This window comes from Tachyglossus aculeatus, chromosome 3 (genome assembly GCF_015852505.1).
Source record: "Tachyglossus aculeatus isolate mTacAcu1 chromosome 3, mTacAcu1.pri, whole genome shotgun sequence".
In the NCBI taxonomy this organism is placed as follows: Eukaryota; Metazoa; Chordata; class Mammalia; order Monotremata; family Tachyglossidae; genus Tachyglossus; species Tachyglossus aculeatus.
In genome coordinates this window covers 25,998,671-26,017,543 of record NC_052068.1, presented here as the reverse complement: position 1 = coordinate 26,017,543, position 18,873 = coordinate 25,998,671, and the positions used below count along the sequence as shown (strand labels likewise).

Sequence of the window (18,873 nt, the reverse complement as noted above, 5' to 3'; positions counted from 1 at the left end):
GCAGAACCTATGTGAACAGAGGCTTGGGATAGGGGATAATAATAATAATAATAGTAGCATTTGTTAAGTGCTTACTATGTGCAAAGCACTGTTCTAAGCACTGGTGGGGGAATACAAAGTGATCAGGTTGTCCCACGTGGGGCTCACAGTCTTGATCCCCATTTTACAGATGAAGTAACTCTGAGTCACAGAGAAGTGAAGTGACTTGCCCAAGATCACACAGCAGACATGTGGTGGAGTTGGAATTAGAACCCATGACCTCTGACTCCCAAGCCCGTTCTCTTTCCAATGAGCCACGCTGCTTCCAATGCATCCCACCTTACCTGGCCCGGCAACTGTGCCTCAGTTTCTTAGTCTGTAAAATGGGGATGAAATGCTTGTTCTCCTTTCCTTCCTTAGACCGTGTTGACTCTGGAGCAAAGTTGGGGTGGTCCAGGAGTTCCCCTGGAGAAACATGCTAGGGCTTTGAAAGGACTTCCGTATGACATTGTTATAGAGTGTTGGGAGTACACAGAGTATAAATTAAAGGTGTAATATGGGGAAGGCATTTATTCCCTTGTCTCAGGGGCTGAGGCTGGCCCTGCATGACATCAGGGCAATTTCCAAGGCTACCAGTTACTTGCATTTCATAATAATAATAATAATAATAATGTTGGTATTTGTTAAGCGCTTACTATGTGCAAAGCACTGTTCTAAGCGCTGGGGTAGATACAAGGTAATCGGGTTGTCCCACGTGGGGCTCACAGTCTTCATCCCCATTTTCCAGATGAGGTAACTGAGGCCCAGAGAAGTGAAGTGACTTGCCCAAAGTCACACAGCTGACAAGTGGCGGAGCCGGGATTTGAACCCGCGACCTCTGACTCTTTCCACTGAGCCACGCTACTTCTCTGTGATGCCATAAGAACTGTGGGCCAGCCGAACCACTGCAGCTCTCTGACCCTTAACCCAACCAAAATCTTCTTCATTTGCAAGGCCTTTAGGTAGGACTCAGGGACTATTCATTCAGTCAGTCAGTCATATTTATTGAGCGCTTACTGTGTGCAGAGCACTGTACTTAGCGCTTGGGAAGTACAAGTTGGCAACATATAGAGACGGTCCCTACCCAACAGCGGGCTCACAGTCTAGAAGACTCACATGTACTATAATGGGAAGTTTTCCTTAATACATTCATTCATTCATTCATTCAATCGCATTTATTGAGTGCTTACTGTGTGCAGAGCACTGTACTAAGCGCTTGGGAAGTCCAAGTTGGCAACATATAGAGACGGTCCCTACCCAACAGTGGGCTCACAGTCTAGAAGACATGATTTGTCAGGAACAATAACTCTGATACAAAAAGAGAACTGAGTATACTTTTGGAAAAAATGCACTCCACATCTCCCAACACCATTAAGGGCTACGGAAATCTTAGAAAGGAAGTGTGGCCTCGTGGATTAGAGTACCGGCCTTGGAGTCAGAAGGACCTGGATTCTAATTCCGGCTCTGCCACTCCTCTGCTATGTGATCTTGGACAAGTCGCTTCACTTCTCTGTGCCTCAGGCTACCTCATCTGTAAAAATGGGGATTAAGACGGTGAGCCCCACGTGGGACAAGGACTGTGTCCAACTTCATTTAGCTTGTATTGACCCCAGTGCGTAGTGTAGTGCGTGGCACATAGTAAGGGCTTGACAAATACCATTAAAAAAATCTTAAATGAACTGCATACATAATAAACTGGGAAAAGGTGTCACCTTTAAGTGATCCACTGGACTGACTTAAATTTGGCAGTTTTGTGCAGTATGGGGCAGGAGAGATTGATTTTTAACATATATCAAGAACACCTATGCATTCCCATAGGGTGTCCCTAGGGAACACCTAGGCTTTCCCAGAGTGAGCCCCCTCCATCCCCCCCCACCTTACCTCCTTCCCTTCCCCACAGCACCTGTATATATGTATATATGTTTGTACAGATTTATTACTCTATTTATTTATTTTCCTTGTACATATCTATTCTATTTATTTTATTTTGTTAGTATGTTTGGTTTTGTTCTCTGTCTCCCCCTTTTAGACTGTGAGCCCACTGTTGGGTAGGGACCGTCTCTATATGTTGCCAATTTGTACTTCCCAAGCTCTTAGTACAGTGCTCTGCACACAGTAAGCGCTCAATAAATACGATTGATGATGATGATGATGATGATGACGACCATCTCTATATGTTGCCAACTTGTACTTCCCAAGTGCTTAGTGCAGTGCTCTGCACACAGTAAGCACTCAATAAATACGATTGATTGAATGAATGAATGAATGAATGAATTTGTGAGTACGCGTCACTCTGCCAGAATGCATGTGTTTGTAAGCTTCTTAAGGGCAGGAAGCGATTCATCTGCCTCTCCCCTTCCACCCAAAATGCTTTACTGCTGCTCTGGGATATATTGACTCCGGTGAATAACTGTGTACGATTATCCCAGCTGGCTGTTCCGGCAGGCTGGTTCAGTAGGCATGTGTGGAGCATGGACCGGGTGGCTGGAAAAGTTTGAAAGAGAAAAGATGGCTTGGAAGACAGTAGGAGGCAGCTGAATGGAGTCTTTGTTGTGGAGTTGCTAAATCTGGATATGGGGCGGCTTGGTTGGGAAGATGTGTATGTGGTTGAGGGTTGCCTTAGTGAAGGAGTATGGGAGTGACTAAGTGGGATGTATATGGGAGATTTTGAGGAGGTGTGGCCATGTGAGAAGGCAAATGGTTTAGTGAATAAATTTGAGTTGTAGAGGGGCTTAGTGAGTGAGAATAGGTACTGACTGACTTGGCATGGCGTGCATGGGTTTGGAATCTATAGAAATAATCAATCGATGGTATTTATTGAGCACTTACCGTGTGCAGAGCACTGCACTAAGCTGTTGGGGAGTACAATACAAAAGTCTTGGTAAGCACGATTCCTGTCCACAAAGAGCTTACAGTCTAGAGGGATCAGTCAGTGGTATTTCAGTGAGTGGTATTTATTGAGTGCTTACTGTGTGCAGTGCAATGGACTAAGCGCTTGGGAGAGTAAAATACATCAGAGTTGGCAGACACGATCCCTGCCCACAATTAGCTTACGGCCTAGATAATAATAATTGTCGTATTTAAGCATTTGCTGTCTTATACATTGTACTAAATGCTGGAGTAGGTACAATAATGATAATAATAATGATGGCATTTATTAAGCGCTTACTATGTGCAAAGCACCGTTCTAAGCGCTGGGAGGTTACAAGGTGATCAAGTTGTCCCACTGGAGGCTCACAGTCTTAATCCCCATTTTACAGATGAGGTATCCGAGGCACAGAGAAGTTAAGTGACTTGCTCAAAGTCACACAGCTGACAATTGGTGGAGCCGGGGTTTGAACCCATGACCTCTGCCCCCAAAGCCCGTGCTCTTTCCACTGAACCAGTTGGACACAGACTTCTGGTCTAAGTAGGAGGGAGAATAGGCACAGAGAAATGAAGTGACTTGCCCCAAATCACTCAGCAGGTCAGTGGCAAAGCCGAGATTAGAACTCAGGTCCTCGGGCTTCCAGACCTGTGCTCTTTCCACCAGAGCATATTGCTTCTCATCATCTGTGCCTGTCACCATCTCCCTCACCATAGGTAAAACCAGTCATTCCACTAGGATGCTTTATAATTGACAAATTAGAAGGTATAGTATTAGAAATGTTTAAAGTTAAGATTAAAGTGAGAACTGTAAAGTCCAGCACGGACCTTTACAATATTTGAAATTAGCGGTCAATGTAGATGTTTTTGTGGGAAAGTTCTGTCACTATTTTTAAGTCTTGGTCACTTCTTTGGGTCACCTATCACCCGACCTTTTGGTTTGTTCATTAAGAAGGCTTAGTGTGAATTTGTTTATCCTTCTGTTTTAAACTATCTTCACAGAAACTCTATCTTAATATAAAAATGCCATTTTAATACAATATAGTAATACTCAAAAATAAGCCCTTTCCTGATTTCTCTTTGAGATAAACTCCTAGGAAACACACCACAGGTTTTTCCTTTTTTATCCTTTGAATGTCGGCTTGAGACACAGGGTTTATCTGTGAAATTTGATGCCTGTATGATCTTGTGCTTGAAGAAACATGATGATAATTCTTATCACAACCCTTTGTAGACCAATTTCCTTCTCAAACTTGACCGTCATACATGAACATTAGGCATTTTTTTTCAGTTTGGGGGTAAATAATTGTCTTCTTTCCGCAGTTTGTGGTGACATTCACGGTCAGTTCTTTGATCTGATGAAGCTATTTGAAGTGGGAGGATCACCTGCAAACACAAGATACCTCTTCCTTGGTGACTATGTGGACAGAGGTTATTTTAGTATAGAGGTAACCGTATTTGTTCATTCGTGTTAAGTCTTACCATTTCTGTTTTATTCATTGCTGGGTAAAATACATGTCATAAAATATTTGAGCCCTGACTTTCCTTCTTCATCATGAAGTTTGGTTTAAACAGGAACATTAAGTGTTATTTTTGCTGCCTGCGAATTGGTCAAAACATTTTTTTCTCCAGATTCATATGCCCACTTGCCCATAACTGCTGTTTTTGAAAATAGAAAATTTGAACTGCATGATCAGCCATCGTCTTTGCTACCAGATTGCCCTAGCGTTCTGAGAGGGCTAATTTTGTTCATTTCTCCTGCCTCTCTGGATTCCTGTGAGCGAGTGGTCTGAATTTCAAGATTACTGCGAAGGGCAACTGCCCTCTTTGGGAGTCAGCTGGATTGATCTCAGTAAAATTGTATCCCCATCATTAGAAAGTGTTATAGTAATTTTTGTCATTAAGTGCTTGGAACCTATCTGGAAACTCTGAGTGGTTTGGGTTTTACTGATTGCAGTGGCTGAGAGACAAGCTGGAAATTCTGTACCTTCTGAATCAAGCCTGTAATGGGAGAGTGTTGCTCTCTCATTTTGGGAAGTGTAGCAGTAACCAAACAGAAAGGTGTCAAATCTGTTGACCATTACCTCTTTTGGCACATACAGCCCTGATCTAGGAAATTTGGCAGAGTGGTTTCCTACTGGTGTGTGTGGGCTCTCATTAAAGGACTTCACAGCTGTCCCTTAAAACAGCATTGGCTAAGTTTGGGAAGGAAGATCGTGAAAAAGGCTCAAAGTAGAAATAGGGTAGATTAACACCAAGGCTTTCAAAAATAACCTTAATTCTTTGGGGTTTTTTGTATCTTTTTAAGCCATTTTTTTTGCGGGGGGATAAGAATTCTTTGAATATTTTGGTAGATCCGTCCTTCCTCAAAAATAAGTTATCTATTTGTTCGTCATTACTGCATTCAAACTAGTGTTTCAAAAAGGGGAAAAAAACATCCCTTGCCAAGAGCCTATAAAAACTTCTTGGTGAAGATTGTCATCTTCAAAAATCAGATAAGAGCAGAGAAAGAAGTAGAATTTTGCCATTAATCAACAGCCAGTTTTCTTTGTCAGTCCATCAAAATTTACTAGACCCTCTTTTGCTTGAAATTCTCCTAAGCACTGTGAGTGTTACAAAGAATGTGCAGATCTCTTCCACATATTTGGCCGCTTTCTACTTAGTCTTGGATTTACATTTGTTTTAATTGGGGGAGGTTGGGGAGGACTAAAACTTTGAGCATGCCTTGTTACGTAGTTTGGCCATTGCCCTACTGTGCCTTGAACATGTGCAAAGTCTGTTCATCTGTGGCCCAGGGAGACTCAGAAAGGATTGGGGTGGGCTTCTGAAGGTTTGGTGAAGTCAGACTTTTGTAAACGCTGTCAAACCTTGGTCGAACAGTGCGTATTCATCAGCAGGTCTGCCTAGATTCCTGAAACCTAAGGTGGGCTGTGGCCAATTTAGCCAACTACCCAAACACTCTCTACAGATAGTCCTACCCCAGAAGGACTTGGCTCAGCTCAATCCGGAGAATTCTGGACTTTAGCTCCTAACCTTTTTAATCGCTATGTAAAGCTAGGGACTATTAGGTGTTTTTTCTGCTTCCAGTGAGCTCAGAATTTAAAGAGATAAAGTAGGTGTATTTACTTGATTTTGCAATAGACGATCTTCGGTGCAGTAAAACTGCAGAAGGGGCAGGGTAGAGTAAGCAGGGGGACAGTTCATTTGAAAGGGAATTATTTTGTTTGAACAGGTATAAAATGCTGATTTGTAAAGATTGTATTGAAACTATTCTTATTTTTAATAGTGTGTCCTGTATTTGTGGGTCTTGAAGATTCTCTATCCAAGTACATTATTTCTTCTGAGAGGAAATCATGAATGCAGGCACCTCACAGAGTATTTCACCTTTAAACAAGAATGTGAGTACTGCCCTAAAATTAGGAACTTTAGTAATTGTGGTATTTGTTAAGTGTTTATTATATGCCAAGCCCTGTATTAAGCGCTGAGGTAGATACAAGATAACTGGGTCCCACAGTGGGCTCACAGTCTAAGTAGAAGGGAGAAAAGGTTTTGAATCACCATTTTGCAGACGAGGGAACTGAGATGCAGAGAAGTGATGTTCCTAAGGTCACAAAGCAGACAAGTCACAGAGTTAGGATTAGAACCCAGGTCCTCTGACTCCCAGGCTTGTGCTCTTTCCACTCCTGCAAATTTTCCCTTTTGAATAACCTGGATGATGTTGTGAAGAATTTACTATATACTGTCTCCAAAGATGCTAACCCTGTGTGGGCTTATGAAGAACCCTGTTGTAATGTTGACAACAGTTTGACATTTATTTTTTCAAAATTGTAGAGAACGTATTAGGAGGAAAATTTCACTTATTTTAAAATTCATTTAACAGTTATTTTCTATGAAAACAGAATCAAAGTTCATAAGCAAAAAGCACCCCCCCCCCCAAAAAAAAAATAAAATAAAAGGAAAAGTATCTTCAGAAAGTCCTTTTTATGTTCAGGAGTTTCTTACCGGTCAAATCTAGAGCTGGGGAAAGAGGAGGAGTTTAAGGGAGAGAAGGCAAGAGGACTTAATAAGAGATCCGGCTTCCCCTTCCTAACTGCATTTCTCCTCTGCCTCTTCTTCAGGTTTATCTGTTCACTGCGGCTTCTCTCTCAACTCTCCCTAATGGTGCTTTTTGCAACCTCTCATGTGATGAGGTCTTTCAGGGTTTTGATTAAAATCTTAAAAGTTACAATTCTGTAATGTTATTAGCAAATTAGCTCCTGTAAATTAGCCATTGGTGTGGATTCAAACCACCAACATTTTTGTAGTCTGAGATATTTTCTTTAGACCTCTGATGCATAAATGAGTTATCTAATGGCTGTAAACACTGTTCTAAATAAATACAAGTCTAATGCCAAGGGTTATAGTGGTAGTTTTTATTGAAATTCTCATTTGCCCACAGCCTGATTTCTTTTTTTAGGCCTGGCCTTATTTCTCTCAGGCCTTGGACCTGTGGGCCTGTGCTAATTTTCATGGCTGCTTTAAATCTTGGAATTAATACCTTCAGGTAGAAGTGATTTCAGAATGTTTGATATGCTACAGAATCCCCAGGTAATAGAAAAAGAGCTATTTTTGTGACCATCACTTGTGGATAGGGTTTCAAAGGAGAAAACATAGCACAGTAGTAAGATATTGTTTATAACTTTCCTTGTGTTTGTGAAATAGTTTGCTTGATGAAAGTGTCTGTCGGAGTGTCTTATTGAGCTACTGGTGTATCTGATAGTCTTGTTCTACTGGGGATAGTTGACTTCTACCAGAAAAGTTGGAACAATATGTGCAGAGTTGAAGCACGGGTTCTTCTTCCTCCCTGATGAGATCAGGAATGGCCTAGTTATTGAGCCTTCTTTGGGGTAGACCAAAATCATTTTGTCTGAAAGGATTGGTCTGTTCTTTTACAATGATCACTAACTCAAGGGTCAAGATGGAAAACAGTTCTCAAGTTATGTATATTCTACAGTCTTAAATGGGGGATATTAAGGGCTATGGCTGAGGGTTTTTACAAATACTTTTTTGCAAATACACTTACTCTACCTCAGCTAACATTTTCTGTGAAACCAACGTAAACTACAAAAAAATTAGAAATTTTGTCTAAACGTGATTCATTTCTTTGCCATAAATTATATTTTCTAGTTGGGGCCTCATAAAACAATCCTTTCTTGTAAATTAAAAATGTACCTCAAAGTATTTAATTCTTGTTGTCTATGTTGCTTTTACATTGAGTGCAGATTGTTTTAATTTTAATTTCTGGTAATTAAATTTCTAAGGCATTGTATTTTTTCCTTCAGGTAAAATTAAGTATTCAGAAAGAGTCTATGAAGCGTGTATGGAAGCTTTTGATAGCCTGCCTCTTGCTGCACTTTTAAATCAACAGTTTCTTTGTGTTCATGGTGGGCTTTCACCTGAAATACACACTCTGGATGATATTAGAAGAGTGAGTATGCTCTATAGTTCCAAGATGTTTGCGGGTGGGATCTTTATAACTGATATTTATCAGTTTCTTTGCATTGTGAGAAGAGGCCATTAGTATTATTATGGTATTTAAGCACTTACAATGCGTCAAGCATTGTTTTAAGTGCCAGGGTGCAAAAACAGACTATGATAAAGTCCATGTTGTGTTATCAAAATTCTTTCAAACAACTTGGAAAAAATGTTGGGGCAGACCTGAGATGGAATAGGATTTCCTTTTCTACTCTATTGATACTGTTTGGAGAGTAACTTCTTTTTCTCTTCTCAGTTAGATAGATTCAAAGAGCCCCCTGCGTTTGGACCAATGTGTGACTTGTTGTGGTCTGACCCCTCAGAAGACTTTGGAAATGAAAAATCACAGGAACACTTTAGTCACAATACAGTTCGAGGATGCTCTTATTTTTATAGGTAAGAAAAAAATTTAGGATTTAGTACTGCCCATAAAAAATAATACTTTTCTTAAAGAAAAGCATTTCTGCACTTACAGTTCTTTTCTCTTCTCAGCTATCCAGCAGTTTGTGAATTTTTGCAAAACAATAATTTGTTATCAATTATTAGAGCTCATGAAGCTCAAGATGCAGGGTAAGAATTTTTCTTTCTTTACCAAAATTAACACCTTAAATACAAAGTCAAACTTAGCAATCATGATTGATGCTTTACGATGCATATTAAGCTATTTGTTTTGCAGCTATAGAATGTACAGAAAAAGTCAAACTACAGGGTTCCCTTCATTAATAACAATTTTTTCGGCACCTAATTACTTAGATGTCTACAATAATAAAGGTAAGCTGTTATTGCTAAAAAATTGTTCAACCACTTAGCATTTTTTTTTAAATATGAACTATTTACTGAAAATACAAACCACCAATACACAATGTGAGGAGGGTAAAAAAACAAAGGAGAAAAAATTTTTAATATGAAGCCGTGAATTATAAATAAAACCCACTCTGGAAGTAGTTTTATGCAGTCACCTACATAAGGATAGCCAGACAGGAGTACCTGAAATTTATGTCTCTAATATTATTACTTCTTTTGCTTTTTATTCTTGTCTGCAAGCAGTCTTCCGTTTTGAATTCTCCTTTCAGTCTTTTTAATTTGAAATGCTCATTGGTTGATTATCACCTGTCTTGTATATGGCTGTGTCTAAGTTTCTGCTCTCTACCTCAGGCTCTAGTCACAATCCTCCACCAGAAATTAATACATTAGCTCTCTGATAATTAATAGTTCACTCTGAGATTCTGCCAATAGCATGTTTTTCCCCCTTTCCATGATTTTTTCCACTTTATTCCTCACTTTCTCCTCTTCTCTCTTGTTTCTTCGTCTGTTCCCTTAAACTTTCTCTGGCTTCTATTCCTCCCATCACTCTTCCCCCAAAACTTGCATACATTTATTTGGAATTTATGAAGGTTGAACACACAAGCTTGATGATTGATAATGTTGGAGAGCCATAGTCTAGTTTTGTATTACCTACTATTTCATGTAATAACCTTTTAAATTAAGAAAATCCAAAGGCTATCTTCGCTTTCAAAAAAATTCTGGAATTTAGTAGCCCATAGTACAGTTTCCTGAGTTGAGACTGGTAGGAAAAGTGGAGATTTGTGTGTGTGTGTGTGTGGTTTTTTTTTTTTTCAAGGGATATTGAGAGAGCTAATGAGGTCAGTTTCAAATGTACTCCAGGACTTACGAATAAAATCAGAGAAGTTGCCATCAAATGATTTCTGCATAATTGGTCTATGGTAATTTTAGTATCAAAAGTCTAGAATTGTGCCCACCTGATATTTTAGTTTAATTTATTATTAGAGAACTTTAAGTAGGCACAAAATCAAGCAATTCCATTCTGAAGTTACCCCAAAATATCTGCAGATGCTGATCCTTATGACAGTTTATAAAAATTGTCCCTATCTTCACTTTCTTTCCCTCTCTCCCCAATTCTCAGTCACTCACACAAACACACTTTTATCATCCATGCCCTTCTGAATGAAACATTTTAAACTGGATACAAATGGAGTTCTATTTTAAGGAGAAATAAATTCAAATTTGTAGATCTGACTGGATAGAATGCAGTAATGAACTCTGGAATTGCTCCCCAAATGGTGTTTCAGCATATACACTCAATTTTTGCAAAGATTTGCGATTTATCAGTTTTTATTATATCAGTCCAACCCTTCAGCGGTTTTAATAATAATAATAATGGCATTTGTTAAGTGCTTATTATGTACAAAGTACTGTTCTAAGCACTTGGGAGGATACACGGTTGTCCCACGGGGGGCTTACAGTCTTCATCCCCATTTTACAGATGAGGGAACTGAGGCACAGAGAAGTTAAGTGACTTGCTCAAAGTCACACAGCTGACGATTGGCAGATCTGGGATTTGAACCCATGACCTCTGACTCCCAAGCCCGTGCTCTTTCCACTGAGCCATGCTGCTTCTCTGGTTTTAAGTGATACCACTGAAAGGGACAGCCAGACCATTGAAATCAACCAAAATTTGTTGTCTTGTCAAAACTAAATGTCTGTCCACACATTTTAAGTGTTTTTTCAGTCCTTGATCATTTTGGAAAATTTTTATTTCATTTTTAAAGTTCAGGCAATTTTCTGGCTCCAGCTTTCCCCTCTGTGTTAAAGCTTTCCAATTCATCCAGAGTACCCATTGTTAGATTTAAATCACCATTCCTTCTAGAGAAAAAATGCCCAGTTATTATTAAATAATAATGTATATCATCTGGACTTGTGACACTGTGGCAGCCAGAATCACAAACATGAAAATGATATACCTGTTAAATTTATATTGTTTAGAAGTTCCATTAAGGAGTGCTGCCCAATGGATTTATCAATTTTAAGAGCCTTTAAATCTTTAAAGGGCATTTAAACAATAATATTTAAATTTTAAATATAGCCGATGGCTGAAATAGATATTTGCTTATCTATCTTATCCTCTGCAATGATATCAAAATTCTAAAACATTGGCAAGGAAATCTATAGTTAAGACTGATCCTGGTTAATATGGGGTACAGTAAGTTTGCCCCTCTTTTCCCTTTAAAGTATCCTAGGCTTGGTTTTTTCTTTTCCTCTAAATAATCTAATAAAATATGTCACTTAATTTATATTTTTATACCAATGTCTATGGTTTTAAAGTGTAGGGTTTTTTTTAGCTGAGGTACAGCTAAGCTGCTTTTTCGCATTGCCCACAATAGTTCTATCTGAAGGCAAGCTTGGCACTTTCTTGTCTATTTTACTTCAGCCTTAAATATGTAGAGAGTGGCCTGTTCTCAACTTTGCCAAAAAGTAGGGATTTTCAAATGTCAGATTTTATAGTGATATGTATACATCATTGAGACATCAATTATTACCTCAAAAATTGCTTAAAATAATTTGGGAAATTCACTGGTAGACATGAATGGGTATCTGCATGCTTTGTTTTTCTTCCAAAATGAGGATATCCCTCTACTCTGAAATTAAATTAGGGTGGGTTTTTTTTTCCACTTTATGTGATTTACATTTTCTGCTAAAGATGATATATTAATTTTAAAACTTATTTTACAGCTGCTGTATTAAAGTATGAAAATAATGTGATGAATATTCGACAGTTCAACTGCTCTCCACATCCTTATTGGTTACCAAATTTTATGGATGTCTTCACATGGTCTCTACCATTTGTTGGAGAAAAAGGTAGATCTGAAATAATGTTATTTTTTTGTTTGTTTCTGTTCCATTAACTCCAAATTACTCTGAAAGGCTGCTGTTTACTGAGGAAATGAAGTGCATTTTCTATGTCCCCATGTTCAGAAGGCACAGCTCTTCTATGGGTGTCAGTGGGGGTGGATATGAGAGCACTAAAGGATATTTTAGAAAGCTATTAACATCCCCCAAGTGAGGGTATCTGAGGGGGTGAGAGGGACCTTAAAAATAGCTCTCTGTTGACTACCAGCTGTTGGATTTTCTTTTTTATTTTAGCTTAAATCTTGTGTGAGGGAATCAAGGGTCTTCTGCATAATTAAATTCCATTTCTGCCCTCCAAAAGAGCTTGAAAAGACTAGTGATTATATGGGTACAGAGAAACACAGGCTACGCCATAAAGCTTTTATTTCATCGCCTGCTATGAAAATGCTATTTTGTGAAGTTGTAGTAGTAGTAATTTAATTCCTTGATAATTTAAGGAGTATATTGCCATAGGTACTGTCATTAAGTGTAGTTTTTAAAAAGTCCAATTAGGTTTATTTAACTTGTGTTAGGATCTTTCAGAATTCACAGAACTTTTTCAAAGATTCTCTTCTTCCCTTGAATGTTTCATTTTCCCCCCGTAGATGGGCCCCAATTTTCTCCTGTGAGGGGGAAAAAAAATTGAGAGAGATATGGTAGCAACATGTTGTCTCATTAGCCTCTGCCACTCTCCACATTTTTTCTCACCTTTTTCATGTTATACAAAGTTTTCATCTTTGCAAAATGTGTTTCTAGGATATGTTTCTTCAAAGCTGCCCTTGGCACTGTTTCCTTAATGAAACAGCTAAAGTTCAGAACTGTGTTTAATAGCCTTGTACAGATGATATCTCAGTCTTTAGTTCTCTATATCTTCAGCCTCAAGCTAAAATGAAGATAGGGTTACTTACCACGGCATGTTCGTCTGGGGCCTGTTAAGGTTATGGGATGAAAATGATACATTGCAGTTATAGTGTTCTATCTTTGGGGCAGTAAGAATAGTTCAATCATAAAATCACAGCGCTAGAAGGGATCTCAAAAAGTCATCGTCTTTCTCCTTTCTTCTAGGCAGGACTCAAACTAACTTATTTTATTCTGATTGGCTTTTTATTTACTTGAAGTTTTCTGTATAGATGTGTATGGTCAGCAGTTATTTATGTTTAAATAAATTCTGCTGTAAACAAGTATATTGCTCATGAATTTCTGCACCAACCTCTTTACCTCTTTACCAGTGTCCTGTCTCTAGTCCTTCACCTCTTCAGCCTGGCAGAGTAATGAAAATCAGTAATCATTTGTAACCATTCATCAGATTAATCTGATATCAGATTAAAACTCTTGACTATAGGTTTCCAACCTATGCTGCCTCTCATGCCTCTCTGCACCTTTCCCTCACTACCGCTTGGTTCGTGGCCTCTGGGCAAACCTATCCACTTTTCCCCTTACTAAATTATCTTGTTTCTGAGACGTTTCAAACTTGGTTTTCTCCTAAGTCTCCAGTTTCCTCCAAATCTCTTTCCCGCTTCTTCTCAGCCAAACATAACCCTTCCTTCCTTCCTTTAAACTGCTAATTAAAAACTCACTGTCTCCATGAAACCGTTTAACATGAATATTTCCTAGTGTCCCTGTCTACTCTCGCTACCTGTGCACTTAAACTTTTTTTTTATTAACTCCTTGTATTGCTCAAGAAATAATATAGTTGAGACTGCCATTAAATTGCGAGAGGGACCCAAAAGAGCTTGTAATTCAATACAGCCATTTTTAGAAGCCATACCTGTGTATTCTCAAAATTTCACTCCCGACTTCCCACCTGGCTTCCCGTGTACCACTCCCTATTAAATCTCCCTCCCTCCTCCTGACATATACATATATGCAGTGGAATGCTCACCAGAGCAGCGGCGAACAGATGAAAAGAGAAATCGCCCTCGGCTCCCCAAAGTCTCATTGTGCTTGTTCTGTTCTTTGCAGGTTTTATGTGTTGGCCTGTGTGACAGCAGCAGCTCTTCTTGGTGGGCTCTCTGAGGCCGGAATTCCAAGGAGCCCAACAAGAAGTTCCTTAGTAGCAGGAGCTGTTGCAGTTGTTTGCTAAATGGCCATATCCCTTTCCAAAATTTTGCAGTATCTCCAGGTGTTCTTTTACTCTGAAAACCTAGATCTAATGAATGATTAGTTTATGCAAGGGAGTACACAGGTCACCATCTCCTTTTATGTACTTGAAGACTCTTGCTAAGTCACATAACCTTCAAGCTAAATAGCCCCCACTTTATTTTTTTCCCCCCACATGTTCAGTGTTTTCTTATGTTGGGGTATTTTTTTCCTCATGATCTTATGAAGTGTTTGTGTAAATGGCATCTCACCCAGTCTTTCAGTCAGTCAGGTTCCAATCAAATCTCGACTACAGGTTCAAAGACCCCAAGAAGATAGGTTACTTCTGGCAGAAATCCAAGGATTTGGACCCTCTTTAGGGTAGTTCTGGGAAACGGGAGGTTCGCCCAGCGTTGGACCTGAACCTGCCCAAAGTGTCTGGGATCAGTCTGGTCTCCCGTGAGTCCCTTAGACCAGAAGTAAGCTAGTTTCAGGTTGAGGGTGAACTCTTGGGACTGGGCTTGAGTGGCCTCTCGGGGGTGGAGAGTGGAGAGGACACTTATCAAATGTAAACAGTAAGAGCAAATAGTAATTTTCAAATGGATTAAGCACTAAGAGCTAAGTACAGTAAGAGCTAAGTACGTTATCACCATTTTACAGATCGGGAAACTGAGTCCCAGAGCAGTCTAAGTGCCTTGCCTAAGGTCACTCAGCAGGTAAATTGGATCAGGAACCAGTCGTGTGCTTTCTCCACTAGACTATAACCCAGGTATCATAAAAAATATTTCTGGGTTGAAAAGCAGCCAGCAGAGCAACAGCTATCTGGGGATTGAAAATGGATTAGCTGTTTTGTATGAATGAATTACACTCTTCTTTTCATTCTTGTGCTTTGAGTAAGCATCTAATTATAATTTTTCTCTCATAGTTACAGAGATGTTGGTAAATGTTCTGAGCATTTGTTCTGATGATGAACTGATGACTGAAGGTGAAGACCAATTTGACGGTAAGAGATATTTTTATTATTTGTGGTATATTAAGTGCTCAGGCTCTGCATGCAATACAGCTATCCCTGTTACAGTCTTCTTTTAGTGATATTTCGTGATAGAGATATTGAATTTTGAATCCAGCGGGAGGTTTTTGGGGTTTTTTTGCAGCCACCCTCTCATTTTGAGATAAAGTAGTATAACTTACCGTGACTTAAACATCTCTCTTCCCCTCTCCTGATTTGGATAGAGTTCTGAAAGGCCATTTCACTGTACAGTTAGATAAAGACAGATCCAATTATTTAGCATTCATCAAGGATCTTTAGTATGTTAAGATGGCTTTTTGCTGAAAAGGTGTGAAAGATTCATCGAAAACTAAATATTTACATAAGTACACAAAAATTCAAATTTAAAATATTTCACCCCCGATACATGTTTGCATTACCATTTGATCACATAACTATATCGTGATTTTTTGCTACTTTTAAAATGTATATTTTAGACAAGTTTTTATATTTAGGAAACATTAACACAGTATATGTTATTCGCTGTAGGGGAGTTATGCTTTCAGTGCTCTTCTGCTTAATGCTATTTTCATGGGAACAAGATTGAGAATGCTAATCAAGTATGCTAGTATGTATTAAAGAACAGTTGCTGGTTTCTGGAAGCCTACACTCCCCGAAAACACCCCATGAATAAAGACAGAAAAGATGCCCTTTGCACTATTTTCCATCTGGGTGGGTTTGGGAAAGGAAGGGAGAGAAGGAGTATGGTGAACCAGGAAGGGTGAAGCATTCTGAAGGGATCATGGCGTGGCTCAAGAATGGGGACCACAAAGCCGCATTGAATGCAGTGCGTGTGATTCACAAAGAATATTGCCCTTTGTTGCCCCAGACCTGCCAAGAATCAATTTCATTTTTCCGGAAAATCATTTGTATTGGTGAGAGCTCAACAATCATATGGTCTGTTTGAAAAAAAAATATTGTTAAGACCTGTTACCTTCAGCAGTCACATTTCTATGGAACATAAAATTCTTGAATGTATGTTGGCTCTTCCTATTTTAAGTGTCAGGCAAGTGTTTTATTGCATTTTACTTGAACATAATGGTGCCCAATAAGAATTTATTAATCCAGCCCTTCTCATCCAAATTTGTCCTAATTTGGATTTATTTTTTCCCACCTCTCTATTGTTGCCAAGGAAAGATCGTCCTCAAAGAAGAATGCATTTGATCTACAGTGTAGCTTGCAAAGCCTGCTAAACAGGAGCATGGGGCAGCAGGGAGGATGAGAATAAAATGTAGGATGGCTCTTTGAAGGTATAACAGCAGAATCTCCAGTTACCCTGAGCATATTTATTGGAAGGCAATGAGGCCTAGTGGAAAGAGCAAGGGCCTGGGAATCAGAGGACCTGGGTTCTAATCTCAGCTCCGCCACTCGTCTGCTGTGTGACCTTGACTAAGTCACTTCTGGGCCTCAGTTCCCTCATTTGCAAAATGGGGACGTACCTGTTCCCCTTCCTACTGTGAGCCCCATGTGGGATCTGAGTATCTTGTTTTTTTCCTTTAGTGCTTACTACAGTGTTTGGCACGTAGTAAGCACTTAACAATTATGACTATTATTATTATTTTATTTAAAGTGCGAGTTAGAGGCAGACCAGTGTAGACATAAAGAAGTTGTACTTAAACTTACTGTACACATACACCACAGACCCACATGATATCCCTGAGCCACATACTCACAATACAGTTTTAAAGCTTCATTTTTAAAAACACTTCATATTTTTCCTAAATTCAGGTTGAACTCACCCCTCCACCTCAACCCTCTTTAGTCTAAATTAGTATGGGTTTTTGATACTTAAAGTGTAGGATTCTTTAATATCCATTGTGGTGGGGTTGTTTTTTTTATAACATTTCTACAGCTACGTAAATAACACTTGGCATTTTGGTTGGTCATTAATCTTTTTCTCCGTCATCTATTCTCTTTAATAGTACATTCTGTTTTAAGAAAAATAATCTACAAATAAGTAGTTTTTTGTTGCATGTAAAGTAGGTAACAGAATTAGACAAGAACAGTATCATTCTTTTACACCAATTTTCACAGCAATGTTGAATGCTAATTCCCTTACCCAGTCTAGAAAAGCATAACGTTTTTTGAATGTGCAAATGGTGTTAGCATAATGAAGTATTTAATAGAGGGCAGTCTTGAATAATTTAAATAATAATTTTTTGAGGGGGAGTGTGTCCATGTTTTTACAAAACTGGATTTTGGAATTGCATTGTGCTTGGGGGTCTTGAATTTCTGGACAGCCGACTGGTGGGTGTTGGAAGTTTCAGCACCATCACATCTACCCACTCTTATCAGTTTTGCTGCACGTGCCATTCTGCAACAAATGTCTCCAAATCTTCGAGAACGGGTTGTTGAATATTCAGAAAGCACATACTGTTATTCTTCATTGCAGTTAGAACTTTTGCCATTAAAGTTCAAGACAGGATGTGATTGAGATGTTTTTCTTTTGGTGGAATTTTTTTGCCCACTTTGACCAGAGTGTAAGATTTACCATTAGGAAAGAGTGATAAAGAATCTCTCCCTCTTTTTCGTGTACACCAGTTAGAACCAAAATTTTACTTGGGAGATTTTCGATCATTAGTATGTGTTCATAGTCCTATTTGTTATATTTCCTGTGAATTAAAGTGTGCTGCTAGGCTCTTATGTGTGGGGAAAATCTGATAGTTCGTGGCAGTCTTGTGCGTCTATTTTCTTGTGTCTCCTTCCCTTTAATGATTTCTTTCATCAGATATTTACTGATACCAGTTATATCATGTACATCATTGTTTGTCCTGTGATGCTAAATAAATCATCTAAATTTAAAATTTTTCTCTTCAGATTTTACATGTTAGCATCCCATTTTATTCATCAGTTTCTACAGGAAAGCATTCTTTCAAACAAGAGCTTTCCGTTTCTTCCCTTTTGATCATATTCATTCTTCAGTACCACTGACAAGTAAAATATCTATCTTATTTTTCTCACCTGTCCTTTTCTCCATCATTCACTTCCTTTTTTATGGACTGTCCATCTGAAGAACGACTCATTTATGGCAATAAAAAAGGTACAGACCAGACAGAGTAATATTGTTTTGAAATATGACTTCATAAAGGATTGTCATGGTCTTGTAAGTCAGCACATTCGCCCATTGGTGCTTATTTAGAGTTCTCTTTCTTGGAGACGTGCTAATAAACTGACCGCAGTTTGCATTTTATGATTATAGTAGTCATATTCCAAGATACCTGTCTTTCTGTGCATGGAAATATTTCTCCCTTTTTCATTCCTCTTGTATTTAGATTTCATTCCTTTACCTACATTTAATACTTTGTATTTTTACCTGCATGGATAGGGAGCTTTCAGTCATGTGACCCCAGAATAGTTCAATTGTGGATACTTATGCTTTTAGTATGCATGATAAGATTATAAACCTGCCTGAGATTCCGATCTGTTGAAATACTGTGCTTTTAGTCCAGGGAGGGTTTTTTATGTGTTTGTTGAAAGCATCTTTTCTATACAATTTTGTTTTCCAAATTTGTATATGTGAAGTTAGCAAAATTACCAATTTACTCTTTCAAAACAGGTACAGCTTCCCCAAGCTATCTCATTTCTGTTTGTCAATTAAAATTTCTAAAGCAAATTTATTTGTAGAAGATAATTTTAGTAATTAGTTACCAAATATTGCTAGT

The 18,873-nt window shown here is 38.7% G+C and overlaps 1 protein-coding gene across 3 annotated transcripts in view; it reads left to right on the top strand.

Annotated features, from left to right (window-relative positions):
- Positions 1–18,873, top strand: part of PPP3CB (protein phosphatase 3 catalytic subunit beta) — a 54,584-nt gene that overhangs the window by 23,108 nt on the left and 12,603 nt on the right. For 2 of the 3 annotated variants that reach the window (XM_038744419.1, XM_038744418.1), the window contains exons 3-10: positions 4,207–4,331; positions 6,170–6,281; positions 8,205–8,350; positions 8,654–8,793; positions 8,890–8,967; positions 9,074–9,168; positions 11,929–12,054; positions 15,089–15,166. In XM_038744419.1, coding sequence (XP_038600347.1) covers positions 4,207–4,331; positions 6,170–6,281; positions 8,205–8,350; positions 8,654–8,793; positions 8,890–8,967; positions 9,074–9,168; positions 11,929–12,054; positions 15,089–15,166 — 900 coding nt within the window. The remainder of the gene's footprint in view (positions 1–4,206; positions 4,332–6,169; positions 6,282–8,204; positions 8,351–8,653; positions 8,794–8,889; positions 8,968–9,073; positions 9,169–11,928; positions 12,055–15,088; positions 15,167–18,873) is intronic. The other variant, XM_038744417.1, reaches the window with a different exon arrangement.